Source organism: Myiozetetes cayanensis, unplaced genomic scaffold (genome assembly GCF_022539395.1).
Source record: "Myiozetetes cayanensis isolate MyiCay16 unplaced genomic scaffold, myiCay2020 scf2-11, whole genome shotgun sequence".
NCBI classification, from domain to species: Eukaryota; Metazoa; Chordata; class Aves; order Passeriformes; family Tyrannidae; genus Myiozetetes; species Myiozetetes cayanensis.
Window position 1 is genome coordinate 108127340 of NW_026087411.1, and position 14356 is coordinate 108141695.

The 14356-nt window shown below is 44.4% G+C and overlaps 1 protein-coding gene across 2 annotated transcripts in view; it reads left to right on the forward strand.

The window, feature by feature from the left end:
- Window positions 1–5900: 5900 nt before the first annotated feature.
- FKBP1B (FKBP prolyl isomerase 1B) overlaps window positions 5901–14356 on the forward strand; it is a 45856-nt gene continuing 37400 nt past the window's right edge. The window contains exons 1-2 of one of the 2 annotated variants that reach the window (XM_050316147.1): window positions 5901–6069; window positions 9229–9276. In XM_050316147.1, the coding sequence (XP_050172104.1) occupies window positions 6033–6069; window positions 9229–9276 (85 nt within the window). In that variant the 5' untranslated portion in view covers window positions 5901–6032. The remainder of the gene's footprint in view (window positions 6070–9228; window positions 9277–14356) is intronic. The other variant, XM_050316148.1, reaches the window with a different exon arrangement.

Below are 14356 nucleotides of genomic sequence, written 5' to 3' on the forward strand. Positions count from 1 at the left end.
TTCTCCTAGAGATGAGTGTAAAAAGACTGAGATTTTTAGTGGCTGTTGCTGATCTCTTGACACTTACCTGGAATTAAAGCTGTTCCTGGAGTGTCACACAAAAAAAACCCCTAACTTTTTACAGTCTTTCTGTGCTGTCCTACATGAGGCTGTGCTGGTATGTCCTGCCTCTCTGCTTGTTGATCTTTTAGTTAGAGCTTCAGATCATTTTGGTCAGGAGGTTCTAGAAACTCATTAAACAGTGCTATAATTGCACATGCAGAACGAAGGAAAACAAATACAGCTTTAATTTTCTGAGTCCATTAGCCAGCTCCCTTGATTCATTTATCTGGAGGATTGAGAATGCCAGTTAATTTCATTTCCACAGTTACATTTTCCAAAATCATCGAAAGACTAATCAGGAGCTTGTAGCTAATATTTGCGGTTTGTTTGGTTTTCTCCTGTTGTTTGAACTGCTTCCAATATGTCTTGCAGTGACATTTCTTCACGCAGCAGAATAAATACCAAAACTATAGAGAAAAGAGTTTTACTGAAGAAAGCAGCAAATGTGTTGCCCTGTAAATACAAAGTTTCTCAAAGTCACCAACTTCCTTCTGTAACTTCCACGGCAAGGAAATGACAGAGCTGGAATAATTAGCTTACTGTTTATATATGTGATTCCAGTAATGTTCCATTCATTTTGAAAGAGAGACTTCCATTTTTTAATCCATTTTTCGCTATGAAGTATTGGATGGAAGAGAGAATCTAATCCTCTTGGACTGTCCATTTAAGTTATTGTTATTGTTGGAAATTTTATTTGTGAGACAACACAGCATGAGTTTAGGCTCTGGGTCTCAAGGTGTTATATTTATTTATCACAAAAGATGACCTCTCCCTCTGAAAAGACAAGGCAGAATGATCATTCTTGCTATATAAATTAGATACTGAGAGTGATTCAGACCATATCTTCAGTTCAGCAAGCTGCCTTCAAAACAGTCGGCAGTGAAGCAATATCACTGCAGCAATCTGCATGTGTGCTAATTAGTCTGGATGGATGCTGCAATTTCATATTTATATTGCATCTGAGATGCTAGCTAGTTTTCTATTAGCCCCTTTGGAGCATTGTGCATTGCAAACACATCCAAAGTGATTTAGGATCATGCAGTCAATTTCAGAACTGTGGTTAACCGCGCTACCACTCCTTCATTTCCTTCTCTTGTTCATCTTGCAGGAAAAATATTACAGACTCATAAATCAGTTCAGGGGAAGGGATCTTTGGAGGCCATATGGTCCAACTGCTTCCTTGGAACAGGGCTGATATCAAAGTTTGATCAGGTTCCTTAAGGCTTTGTTTAATAACTCATGCTTTTGAAGACCTTTTTTTTAACCTATAATTAGACAGAATCTCCCTTGCTGTAACTTGTGTCCATTGATTCTTGTCCTTTTGTTGGGCATCTCTAAGAAGAGTACGATACCATCCTGTCTACCACCCATTAGGTAGCTGTAAATGGCAGTTGAGATCCTTCTTCTCTTTGTCTTCTGCAGGCTGAACAAACACAGCTCCCTCCCCCTCTCCACATTCTCCTGGAATGGTTGGTGTTGCTCCAGTATGTCAGTACCTTTCCTTGGACGAGGGAGACCAGCCTGTGAAACCATGAGTCTGCCTAAACCCATGTGTTTCTGGAAGTGATAAATTGCATCAATGTCTTCTGGAAGCAAGCTCCATTACTAATGTCCTGATCTTGTGGAATTTTTGTCTCCATTCTGGAACAAAAGCTACCAATTTCTCGACTCTGGTAGCTGGTGGTATATATCCTGATGAGCTGGAGCTCTTCCCTGTGCACACTTGAGGTGACCTCACCTAGTCCTCTAAAAGGCTTTGGAGATCAGGTCCAAGACCTTCATAATGACTCACATAAAAGCGCTGTGAGAGAGAATATGGGAATGTCTGAGTTGGGAAGAGCCTGGTGAGAGAGGACGGTTTTATTGCTACTGAAAAATCCCAGCTGCAGTTTTGCACTCACAGCTACAGCTGCAAGAGGAAACTACAGATACAGATGTGGATAAGGATTTCCAAGAGGATGATGAGGATTCAGGATAATTGCTTCTGAAGGACGACTCACTCTGTTTCGGAGCATTTGGAAAAGCACCAGTTGGTAGGAGGTGACTGTGCTGCAGGCCTGTGGTAACCAGCAGTGGTGAGAAGCGAGACAGCTCTCCTATAACTGGTACATTGAGATTTTGGGGTTTGATCTGCTCATCACATGGCTGACACTGTGGGTGTGCTGTCAGAGTTGCCTTAGGCACATGCTTTCAGAGAAATCCCTGATTCTGGCCCTACTCTTTTGTCGAGGCTGGTGATGCACAGAAACATTCGCAGTGACACGACCTGCAGAGCTCTGCAAGCTGGGGTTTATTTTGATCAGTTTTTTTCCACTGTGGTGCTGGTTTTGCATGACCTGTACACTTTGGGATTAAAATCACTTGGTTGTGCGTGCTGGTTCAGTGAGTGGAAAGGTCAGTATTGGTAACACATTTTTAGTTTGTTTTCACTGTTCACAGAACACTTAATGGGTTTCAAAGTAATGCTCAGTCCTTCTCCATGGATGCTGGTGAGGGAAATGTGTACTGTCGGGGGGTTTTTGTGGCTTCCATGAATTTACACATTTGCAGAATTTGTGCTTTCCGTTTATGGGCAATTTAGTGCTTTGCCTTCCAGGGGTGTTCTTCATGTGCATATGGAATCTATTACACATGATTTGTAGATCCTTTGTAGATTTTAAAAACAATGAAGATTGGGATTTCACAATATAGGAACTATGAACTAAATTAAAACACACTAAAAATTTGAAAACTGTTTGCCTTCCCAAAAGTGGAAATGCATAAATAGTTTGTAAACAGTGCAGGCTGTAGGGGGGTTAACTGAAGAAAATGAGATATTCAGCTGCTAAACTTTGTGGGTTTGGGTTTTTGAAAAAACCTCATAATGATTGTGGTCAGCTTGTCCTCTTTGTGACCACTGAAGAATCTCAGATGATGGAGTCATGTGGTTCCATCAGAACATTTGGGAAGGAGGGTCGAGAGAACTCCCTGCTTTTCCAGACCACTGTTCCTGTTGCCAGGATAGAAAAACATGCTGTGTGAAGGTCTTGTGGTAAAGGGCTGTTCAGGAAAGTGAGCTCTACAGAGCCTTGAAAGCTGAGGCTAATGGACTTTATCCTTAATACAGGTATGCTGGATCCCAAAGGGGGATGAGGTGGATGTCATGCAATGACTTTCAAAGAGCATTCTTAAAACTCTAATCTCGTCTGCTTTGATAATCTGGTTTTAGCCATTTCCTTGGTCATGAACTTTCCCTCTTGGTCCCTTTGTCCCTTCTGTTTCCCCTCCAATTCTCTGCCAGTCCTAAACCACTTTTTCTTATACTGCAGAAGCTTTCCTGAAGATATGGACATTCCTTGTTACAGTCTACTCTTCCAAGATCTTCATGTGCTGTGGAGTTGTTAACACACCTTTCAGTGCCTCAATGCCTATAGTGAGTACCATAAGATGAAAAATAAGAACATTATTTCTTGTTCAATATCTGTGCTGTCAAAAATTTAAAAATTATTCAACCAACAACTTTGAGGTATCCTCTATAGGTCCTTTTTTGTGTCCTGAAACTTGGTCTCACTTTTTTTTTTCATGTGCTTGGGAATATGAGTGTAGGGAATCTAATTAGCTCATGCCCAAGAGAAGCTGTGTTTGCACTTAAGAGACCCAGCATGGGGCAACAGGCCATGGGATAGGATGCTTGTAGATACAGCATGTTAGACCTAGGTCAGTGCTTGGTCCCTCCTAATGCCATCTTGTGCCTTGTGAATTTTGCTGTTGGTGGGCTTTGCTTTCTTATTAAGGTCGTTTGTCTGCCTGAGGATGCTGGAGTCTGTGTTTAAGGCCTGTTACTTGAGATGGCACTCAGAGCAGATATTCTGTGATCCCACCTGAACTATATCTGTTATGTGACTGAGTCCAATCTCCCGCTTCCACAAGACACCACTTGGGAACATCTATTATTCTCTCATTGTGGAGAGATGTGTGACCCTGATCAAAGGAAATACATTCTTATAAAAGCTAAAGGGAGCCCAGGAAAGTATAAATTGCTTTTATCCATCAGACTTCTGCCTTCTGATGTTCTGATTATCTGAGGGGACATGGACATCTACCTGGAGCTTGGATGAAAGCAGCTGTTTCTTGTAAAGTCAAAGGCCTTAATACCACACTGTGTACCTAGAATTTCCCTTCATAACTCCCCTTATGTTCTCAGCATTTCCTGTGCCATCCTTGTTGCTCTGTAATGACTCAGAGGCACATCTGGAACTAGTAATGTTCATGCATTCTTAATATCTCTGTGCTACTTATCTCCTACCTGGCATTTGCCTATTTCTCAAATGTGTTTTTAGTACCTTCCTACTCATCAGAAAACAAACAACACTCTGAGACTGGTACTGAAAAGAATCCATTTTCAGAATTTGTACTGTTACAGACCTGCTCTGATGAACTGCAGTAAGTGCCTGCTTATTCTATACAGAGGTAGAATTCACTGGGATGGGAGGCAGGCAAAAGGAATCCCTGTTCAGCCCTCATTGCTGCCTCTGCACTTGTGTGAGCCGATGATTTTCCTCACTTGCCCACTTTTGCAGAGCTTCAGCCAGCCAGCCCCAGAAATTTTGGAGTGTCTGACCCACAATAAAAGGTACATACAGTAGAACAGGTAGGTGAACAGTCTGATCAGAGTAGTGTGAAAAGCTGCATGGAGATGGTCAGTGTAGCTCAGAGTGTACATTACAGTTACAAACCAACACAATAATTCCCCAGTTCATTCATCCTGACAGCTGCCCGTACAGAAGAAAATCTTTTTGCCTAAATGCAACCCAGTTTGCAACAGATAAAAATCCTGAAAAAGCAATGTCAGAGAAGTGTAGGTTGGAATTAGATGGATACAGACAGCTCTTTCAGTTGGAAAACTGATGATGTTGCGGTTCCATTTTTATTTTTAACCCAGAACACACAGAACTGTAAACAGAACTATTCCTTTAGAGGCAGTGGAAACTCTTGATATTCAAGTGCACAAGAAGTTTATGAGGAAATAGTATTTTTCATCTATTACAAGTGCACTCATCAGAAATAGTTGCAGCAAGATTGAATATGTAATCTCACATCACCGGAACACCTGAGCAATCCATACATGGATTTTCCTATTTAAAACATGGATACGAACAAGAAGTTATAAATTGTTTTGCATTGAAACTCAAGGTCACTGCCAGCCCGTTAGAGACCTGCCACTGCTGCTGCTGTGTGGGGTCACCACCGGTGGGTATCACTGCCCTGGTGTTGCTGCTCACCGGCAGGATCGGGGTGACATTCACTTCAGCGTATGGATGCTTTCCTTCACGGATCTTTGTACCGGGAAATGCCGACCCTCCGCTCGCAGCCAGACCCGTCCTGGTGTCCGGCTGGTTTGGGAGCGCGGTGCCCGGTTCCCCCGCCTGCCCCCTTGCCTGCGCTGTGCAGCGGTACCGCACCGCTACCCGCTGAGCCCTCCCGCCGCTCGGACCCCGCTCAGGCACGGTCAGACGGGAGGGAAACGGTGCCGAAACCCCCCGGGGCGGCCGCCGCTAAAGCGAGCCCTGCCCGAGGGATGGCAGCAGCATCCCCCGCACAGCCGCGGGGTGCGGGGAGATGCGGACGGGCGGACACCCCGCCGCAGGGTGCCCCTCGTTCCCTTAGCCCCCGTGTGCCCAGAGCGGGGACGGGCGGACCCCTCCCCTCCCTTCCCCGCCCCTCCCCGGCCTCCCCGCCCCTGCCCCGCATTGGCTGCGGGCGCTGACGGGCAGCCGGGGCGGCCCCTGCCCGCGGCCGCCCAGGGCACTGCCCGCACTGGGGGTCCGGCCGCGCCGGGGAGCGGGGCCGAGCCGAGCCGAGCGGGGCTGAGCTGAGCTAAGCTAAGCTAAGCTAAGCTGAGCCGAGCGGAGTCGAGCTGACGAGCCGAGCCAAGCCGAGCCGGTGCCGCCATGGGGGTGGAGATCGAGACCATCTCTCCGGGAGACGGTACGGGGCCGTGCGGGAGCAGCCCTGCGGCGGGGGCCGGGGGCACGGGGGGCTGCGGGAGCGGGGGAGCCGCGGCCGCACCGCCGGCGGAGCGGGGAGCGCGGAGCGGGGGGGCAGCGGGGCGGAGGGGAGGGGAGGGGAGGCACGGCCACCCCCGCAACCCCGCGGGCGCGAACCCCGGGGCGGGAGTGGCGGTGCGGGGCCGGGCGGCCGCCCCGGGTCGCGGCGGCGGGGGCGGCGAGACGGCCGGGGTTTCTGTGGCATCTGCTGACAGCTGCACAGCCCGAGCGCGGGGTCAGCGCCGCCGGCGAGCCCAAACTTTCCCCAGTGGCGAGCCCGGCCTCGCCGGGGCAACCGTCTGCCCATGCCAGCATCCCCGCGTCGTGGCACCGCCGCCTCTCCCGGTCCAGCGTGGGATGCTGGCGAGGGCTGAGGTCCAGCCTGTGTGGTAGTCACTCACCTCTTCTTGGCACAAGCTCGTCTTTCCAGAGCCAATTCGTGGGATTATAATATCATTTCATAAGGGTTTGGGGTTTGATTTTTTTTTTTTTTAAGAGGGTATAATTTCTAACATACATACATGTCTATATAATAGGCCAGGTTCATCCTTGGCATATACAATGAATAATGCGTTCAAGTTGATCACAGCTTAAGTTTCTTGGCCCAGTATCTTTCCTTTCTTTATGAATGCTTTTAAATTGGCTTCTCCCTCGGTGCTGTTTAGCTCTAGGGATTGAATTCTTCTCTTGGTTGCACCGATGTAAAAGCTGAATAGTTATGTGGATATAAGTAATGGTGCTGGGTTGAGAGTAGGATGGAGGGTGGAACTTAATCTCACTTTCTAGCTATTAAATAGATCAAGGCTGTCTTTGTAAGCAATATGCTATTCCAAATAAGGTTATATGGATTAGTTCTCTTGGTTGCAAGTCTTAATCAAAATCATCTGACTTTAAGCACTGTCTTAAACCACAGCGAGTCAGTGGTCTTGCTTGAATCTCTGCAGAATCTCTGCTTTTAATTCATCTTTGATGTGAAATTATGCAGCTTCATTGACTTTGCTGGTGGTACACTCACACAGCAGAGTATGTGTCCATAACGTCTGATAGTGCTTTTTTCAGATCTCTGTATAATAGTGCATCATTTGAATAATACCTGTTTTACCAAGGGTAGGATTCATCTCATCTAACTTTTCTCAGGTTAGCTGGCTAGTCTTAAGCAGCCTTCTTGGTTTTCTCTCCGGCCATCTCCAGAGAATAATTCATCTTGGCTCTCTCTGGGTAGGCTGGCTTTCTCTCAAAGCACTGCTAATTCTCTGCTGTCAATAGAGGAAGCCCAGGAGACTGGCATATGATAGTTGCCTGTGTTGTAGATGGCTGAATTTAAAAGTGATGAATCCCACTGTAGCATGTCATGGTGCCCTAACTGGATACCTATTGCACTGCGTTTTGTGCAACTCATAGCTAGAGATATTCCTACCAGCAAAGCTGATGAACGAGGCTGTTCAGGTGGTGCTTGGAAACACCATCTTCTCAGTTTAATGTTGTAGATGTTTGTTCCTTGCATTAGCCTGCCCTCCTGCCATTTTCTGCTCATGTCCTTTTGGCATGTAAGCCCTGAGGCCGTAGCTTGTGTGTTACTTCTTGGTTTGTACCCTGTGAAGTGCCCTGTAATGCATAACTTGTTATCTTGTTAATTCTGACTAAAGAGGCCAGAAAGCTGACTAAGATATGAGCCTCAGTTTCAGCTTAAAGATCATCCAGTTCCAACACCCTGCCATGGGCAGGGACACCTTCCACTAGACTGGGCTGCTCCAAGCCCCGTCCAACCTGGCCTTGAACACTTCCAGGGATGGGACATCCACAACTTCTCTGGGCAACCTACCCAAATCCCCAGTTTTTAGCTTTCTGTCAAGGATGTTCCTTAATAATTGGTCTTGTTCATGCTTTATGAACCTGGGCATTCCCCTGGCCAACCTTGAGAAATCAAGATTAGGAGCTTTAATACACCATTGGCACTTAATTGAGCCTGGAAAATCATCCCTTAGCTTTTAGTGCCTTTGGCAGTACCAAGAACAGGTAAAATGGAAATGGTAATTTCATTTTCCAGTGTCAAGCAAATAATTTAAGCCTTTTTTCCTTCTAGTATGAACATTTTAGGAGGAGCTACCAGACTCTTAAAATAATTCAATGTATTACTGCTTTACTGTTGCCCAACGCTACAAAATTAAACTGCCTTTGTATGTGAAAATTTGTGTAAAACCGATTCCTGCCAATTAAAGATGCCCTCATAGAGCTGTCATGAGTGAAAGGCATTAGAGATGTGAATACAAATGGATTTTTTCACGATGTCAGACTAAGACTTCATTTAAAAAACTATAGCAAAAACATTCTGAGAATTTTAATGTTATAATCCATGAAGTTTTGACTGCCTTTTTGCACTTACAGAATGTAAATGTATATAAAATGCAGATAGGTAGCAACAATTAGGTAAGGAAAATATTACTTGGTCGAAGAGCTGAATAGAAGCCAAACTGGGACCTTCTAACCTAAAGCATCCCATCCCTGTCTTGCGTATTAGTGATTTGACAACATGTAGTCACAGAATCATGGAATCGTTAAGGTTAGAAAAGACCTTTAAGATCATCATGCCCAACCATCAACCCAGCACTACCACCATGTTCAACATTAAACCATGTTCTCAAGTGCCACATCCACATGTTTTTCGAACTTCTAAGGATGGTGACTCCACCACGTCCCAGGGCAGTCAGTTCTAATGCTTTACAACCCTTTATGTGAAAGCAAGTTTCCCAATATCCAATCTGAACCTCCCCTCGTGCAACTTGAGACCATTTTCCCTCATCCTGTCGCTTGTTACCTGGGAGAAGAGGCTGATTCCAACTCCGTACCATCTCTTTTGGCAATAAGGTCTCCCCTGAGCCTCCTTTTCTCCAGGCTAAACACCCCCAATTCCCCCAGCTGCTCCTCATCAGACTTGTGCTCCAAGTTGTATGAGGATCCACTTATATTTACAGTCAGATATCCTGAAGTAACCAAGTGGCTAATACCAAATCTCAGTCCAGCATTTTCCTCTTGAAAGATAAACCTGCCTATGCAGGTCAGTCAGAAAAAATAAAAGAATAACCTTTTATAATTTCAACAGGACGGACATTTCCAAAGAAGGGTCAGACGTGTGTGGTGCACTACACAGGTAAGGAACGTTCTGAATATTCTCATGATACCAATTGCCTGGTGTTCAACAGTGATTTCCCATTTCAGATGTTTGATGTATTTTTTGCTTTGTTCTGTCACTCATAATCCATTGGATAGCGTTCAGATGGATTTCCTGAGTATTTCACTTCTAGGTGAGCTGTTCAGGCTACAGTATTAGATGTGCCTGCTGGCAGATTTGCCATGGACAGCATTCGATGGTGAGGGGTTTGCAAATGAAGCTGCAGACCTGATTCATTAGGCCATTTTACTAGCTAATGAAATCGAGCGTGAAACAGTCAAAATGCTGGGTTCATATTTTTCCACCCTCTGATCTTGATACAGACAATTAATGATTGTATATATCTTAAAAGCATGTGTCTGTGTATTGGCAGTAAAATTCATTCCAGATTGAAGAGATCAATACAAGGTCTATTTAACACCTGCTTTATGGACTTGTATGAATCTTAAGTGGCGAGCTGGTTAATGGAGCTGTTTATGCTGCACCTTTGCTCAGAGGGAAATTGTCCTTCAAATCAGTTTATAATGTTATACTTTGTATGTAGTTATATAAGTTTTCAAAAGGATATGAAGGTCTCTGCAGTCCGAGCCCCCAGCTGTGAAGTTCACATCAAGAGCTGCCATTCCATGCGGTCTTTTCCTTAAGAAGTCAACATGTAGGTGACGTGGGGATTGACAGCTTCTGATCTGGGCCTAGATCTGTGGGGTTGTGTTTTCCTCGCACGTTCAGGATGATAGGAAAGTTCTTGGCAATTGTTGCTTTCCTGCACTTTTGTACTTGTTTCTGTAACTTACAGCTGGAGCAAGATGGGAGCATTTTCCAGTAAATATAACTAATGAAGTAAACTGGTTTGTATTTTCAGTAAGCTTTTTTATATAATTTAATAATATCACCATTGAGGAGGTTATATGGGAGTTAATGCACCGGCATGGGGTGTAGATTTTCTGGGTATAAGCTTCTGTACATTTATATGTTTAGAGTATTTTAATCTGATGAGGATTTGTAGTTTGAATTACAAGAAGTTAAACACGTGGGTCTCCCATGCCAGCCTCAGCTCTTACAGACATTTCTCTGTAACTTAGATCTGAAAATAGATGTTTTGAAATTATTTTTGTGAAGATGCTGGAAGATATGTTTCTGTTCCTGTCCAAACCTCAAAAGGTTTTATGAAATAAAATTGTCACCTCCCACCCCTAGTTAGTTCAAGATGAATTTAAATGTCAGAACTGAAATAGGCAAAAAAAAAATTGAGCCTGGTGGCTCCCACAAAGCACAATTTTTCTGGATAACTTCAGGGAGAGTGTGAATGGTAAATGTGAAAAGATAAGAGGCTGCATACTCTTATTGATATTAGATGCCAGCCTAGATGAGGCTATCATAAGCTGGCTTTGACATAAAAGACTTTATAAAAACTCATTAAATCAATCTCCAGTGTAAACCGTGCTTCCTCCATATATCTTACTGTTGGTGCTGTGCAACCTCTCCTAACTCCCAGATTAGAACAGATATCAGGAAAAGCTCATCTTCTCAGTTCCACTGCTGGTGCAGTGTCAGAGCAGTCTTTGGTGGTGATGTTTTTAAAGAGAGCCTGTGGTTGGTAGATGAAGTTTTTTCTTCCGGTGGTCTGTGAAGTATGTGGGTAAGATGGCATATGAATGTCAAATTTTAATTTAAAACTATTTGATCAAAATACAATATAGCTTCTTTTCATACTGGATGAGATTCTGGGTATGCCTGGTATTTATCTTGGAATGACCTCTGTCTTATTTGTGTGATCTTATTAGGCCTAACTATACTTGATGCTTAACCTCACCACACTCCTGTGAGTCCTGCTTTAGGAACTGAGTAGCTAAGTTACAAGGAAGTCTGCAGAGATATCCAGGACATCTGTCTTGACAACTAAAATGGGAGTTAGGAAACACTAAGACACCTAAGAGCTAGGAAATGATCCAGAAATCCTGCTTTTCAGAGCTGCATAATATTGGGAGCATGCACAGCTCTCAAGTTGTCTCTCTGTTCAGCCATGTCACTCTGGAGCTCAGGACAGATACATTTAAGGAGGTGTTGTGCTCTTGGAAGTAAAGGAACCATGCACTGACTGGACTCCATCAAGATCTAGGGATCATTTGGATCCCCATAAAAGCCTGACCTCACGGAGGTGCTCAGAACACGGCTCTGAATCCAGTGTCAAGCACAGCAGAGAAGGCCACCTCCAGTCAAAAGCACGGCCTGTGGGAGCCCACTTGATGTGTAATAACTGAACAGTTGTTTCAAACATGGCAAACCTTCCTTCCCTTGGCTTTTCCAGCAGAAGAGGCTCTGTTTGCTGTGTCCTTAACTGCAACCATTATGTTTTGGGGAGAAGAAAGCTGAAATTTCCTGCTCCCTCCAGTTTAGCTTAGGACATTCAGCAATGAGGAATGCAGGAGCCATGGGCAAGGAGAGGAGCAGGCAAGAGGGAGAGTAATTGATGCAGGCACTCATACAGGAATGTGGAAGGAGTTGTAGTCCACTGTCTGTCTTTGGGACTTAATTCCATACTTTCTAATCCAATGATTTTCCCATGTGCTGGTGCCCAGCCTTGACAGCTCTGGGCAGGCCATGCAACTTCTTGCAGTGGCTGTTCCACTCTCCCACCAACGCACACACTGTGGTGACACAGCTCCTTTGCACAAATGTGGTTGGTTCTGTGATACCCAGAAGGGCTAGTTTTTTGTGTTTGCCTGTCCACTAATTATTCCTGTCTTGAAGGAGAGGCCAGAATGGGCTTTCTTCTGCCAGAGCAAGTTATGAATCTCCAGTGAGGAGTGGGCTGTGGGCTGTTTTGTCTTATTTCACCATCTTCCCCTTCCTCTCATAGCTGTGCATTTGCTCTGTGATGGAGAGTGCTGTCAGAGAGCGTGGACAGGAGGGGTCTGCTGGCACTACAGGAGGAAAAGGCCTGTAGCTTGCTTGCACTTCTTAGGAAGTCTGCATGAGTTGTCCTGGCAGTCCATGCAGGAAAAGCCCAGAGAGGACCACAGGCCAGGACCCTAGATGGTTGGCAGAACTTTAGAGTTCTGTCTGCTTATCGTCCAGGATCTTATGACTCATCACCAAGGTAGGGATTCAGCAGGGTTGTTTCCAGTCTGACGACCCTACATGATCTGGAGGAGTGAGAAGTGAGAACTGGAATCTCCTCAAGATGGAGGGAAACTGTGATTGAGTTTTACACTTCTGCTGTCAGTGCTCCAACTATTAGGCTGTTACATGTGGCAGCTTTTCCTCTTTCTCTCCTTGTTAAACTGGCTGCGTAATCTCAGGAGCAGACTTTGTGGTCTGATTCCCAAATGCATTGTGATGCCTTATGGGACAGACCTAAGCTCCAGTGGCAGCAGGAGTTAGAGTGCAACCTCACTAGGGAGCAGTTTAGAAGAGACCTCTTCATTTAAGCAAATTATTTTTATTTTTTTCTTTTTTTTTCCCCTAAGGAGTAATTCTCAGCTGCTTTACAATTAGAGCAGGATTTTTGGATTACCCTTCAGAAGTACCCAATTGCCCTTTGATAAGACGCCTTAGTGCCTGACTTTGGTCCTGTAAATCACTGCTAATTTTTCAGCTTTGCACGGCCTGAGTTAAGTACACGAATAAGCGTTCCAGATCATTGCAGAAGATTAGATGGGAGGACTGTGATATAACATGAAACGGAGTTTCAGTCTTAGTATATGATGGAAAAACCTGGTCAGATTCCTGAAGGCTTATCTTTGTTAAGAAATATAACAAATCTCTTCTTAGCATCCAGCAAGTATGTTGAGTCTCAGAAGTTACCTGACACAATATTTCAGTAATGGGATTAATAGATAAGGCAGTGCATTGGCACTAAAATGCATTTGCAGCAGCGCTGGTTTATGTCTTGTTTTTTGTCAGAGATTTCATTGAGCAAGCTTCTGAAAGCCTTTGGCAATCTGCTTATTCCTTCTGTTTTCCATCTGCAAAATGATAGTTGTACTTTGTCTGCCTCATGTAGAGAGATTGCAGGGAATTTGAGATATGAACTGCCTCCTTCTTCATGCCTAATGTAATGGCAATGGACCAGTGCATAAACGGAATTGAGGCATTTTCTGCAGTTTTGTTTCCTGTGATTTAAATTTGTTAACTCTGGCAACAGGAATTATCAGCACAGAAATTTCAAATATTTATGAAGGTGATGCAAAATGTGACTTTCTGTTAGAAGTGCCCCTAACCAAAACCTTTACTGATGGGAATGCTCTGTCTGGAGGCTGTGAGGTAAAACCTGCGCTCCAAGAAGCTGAATCCCATTCCTGACTCTCCTGCTGGATGATGTTGTACCCTCACACTTTGTGTGTACTGATTCCAAATCTGCTCGTGATAGTGGGAGGGCAGCTTTTTTTCTGAGTTATTCAGAGTAGACATTCTCTTGTGTGGGCCCATGTAGCTTGTGGCAGAGCTGAATTCTTAACCTCTTCATCTTTCTCCTCAGTCACCTGTAAAACTGATAATAACACAATTACCCTTTCTAAGGAACTGATGATACTTGTCATGTGCTGGAATAGACCTATTTGAGTGAGAATATAAAGGCACAATAAATCATTAATTATTTATTAAACTGGACTTCTCTCAGAGAAGATTTTTCATAGGCTTTTTAGGCTAGGGCAACGCCCCCAAAATTGCATCAAATACCTTTTCAATAAAATAGAATATTCAATTGGAAGGCACTTACAATGATCATCTCTTCCAAATTCCTGACAATATCGGACTGACCAAAAGTTAAAGCATGTTGTTCAGGATATTGTCCAAATGCCTCTTACTCACTTTTGGGCCATTGGGGGATTGGCCACTTCTCCAGGAAGCCTGTTCCAGTGTCTGATCATCCTGTCAGTGAAGAAATGCTTCCTAATTTCCAGTCTATACCTCTCCTGGAGCAGCTTTGAACCATTCCCACATGTCCTGTCACTGGATCCCAGGGAGGAAAGCTCAGCACCTCCCTCTCCACTTCAATATTTCAATACTGAGAAGTTGATTTTTTTTTTTTTTTTAATGCTTGAAGTGAAATTCCCTA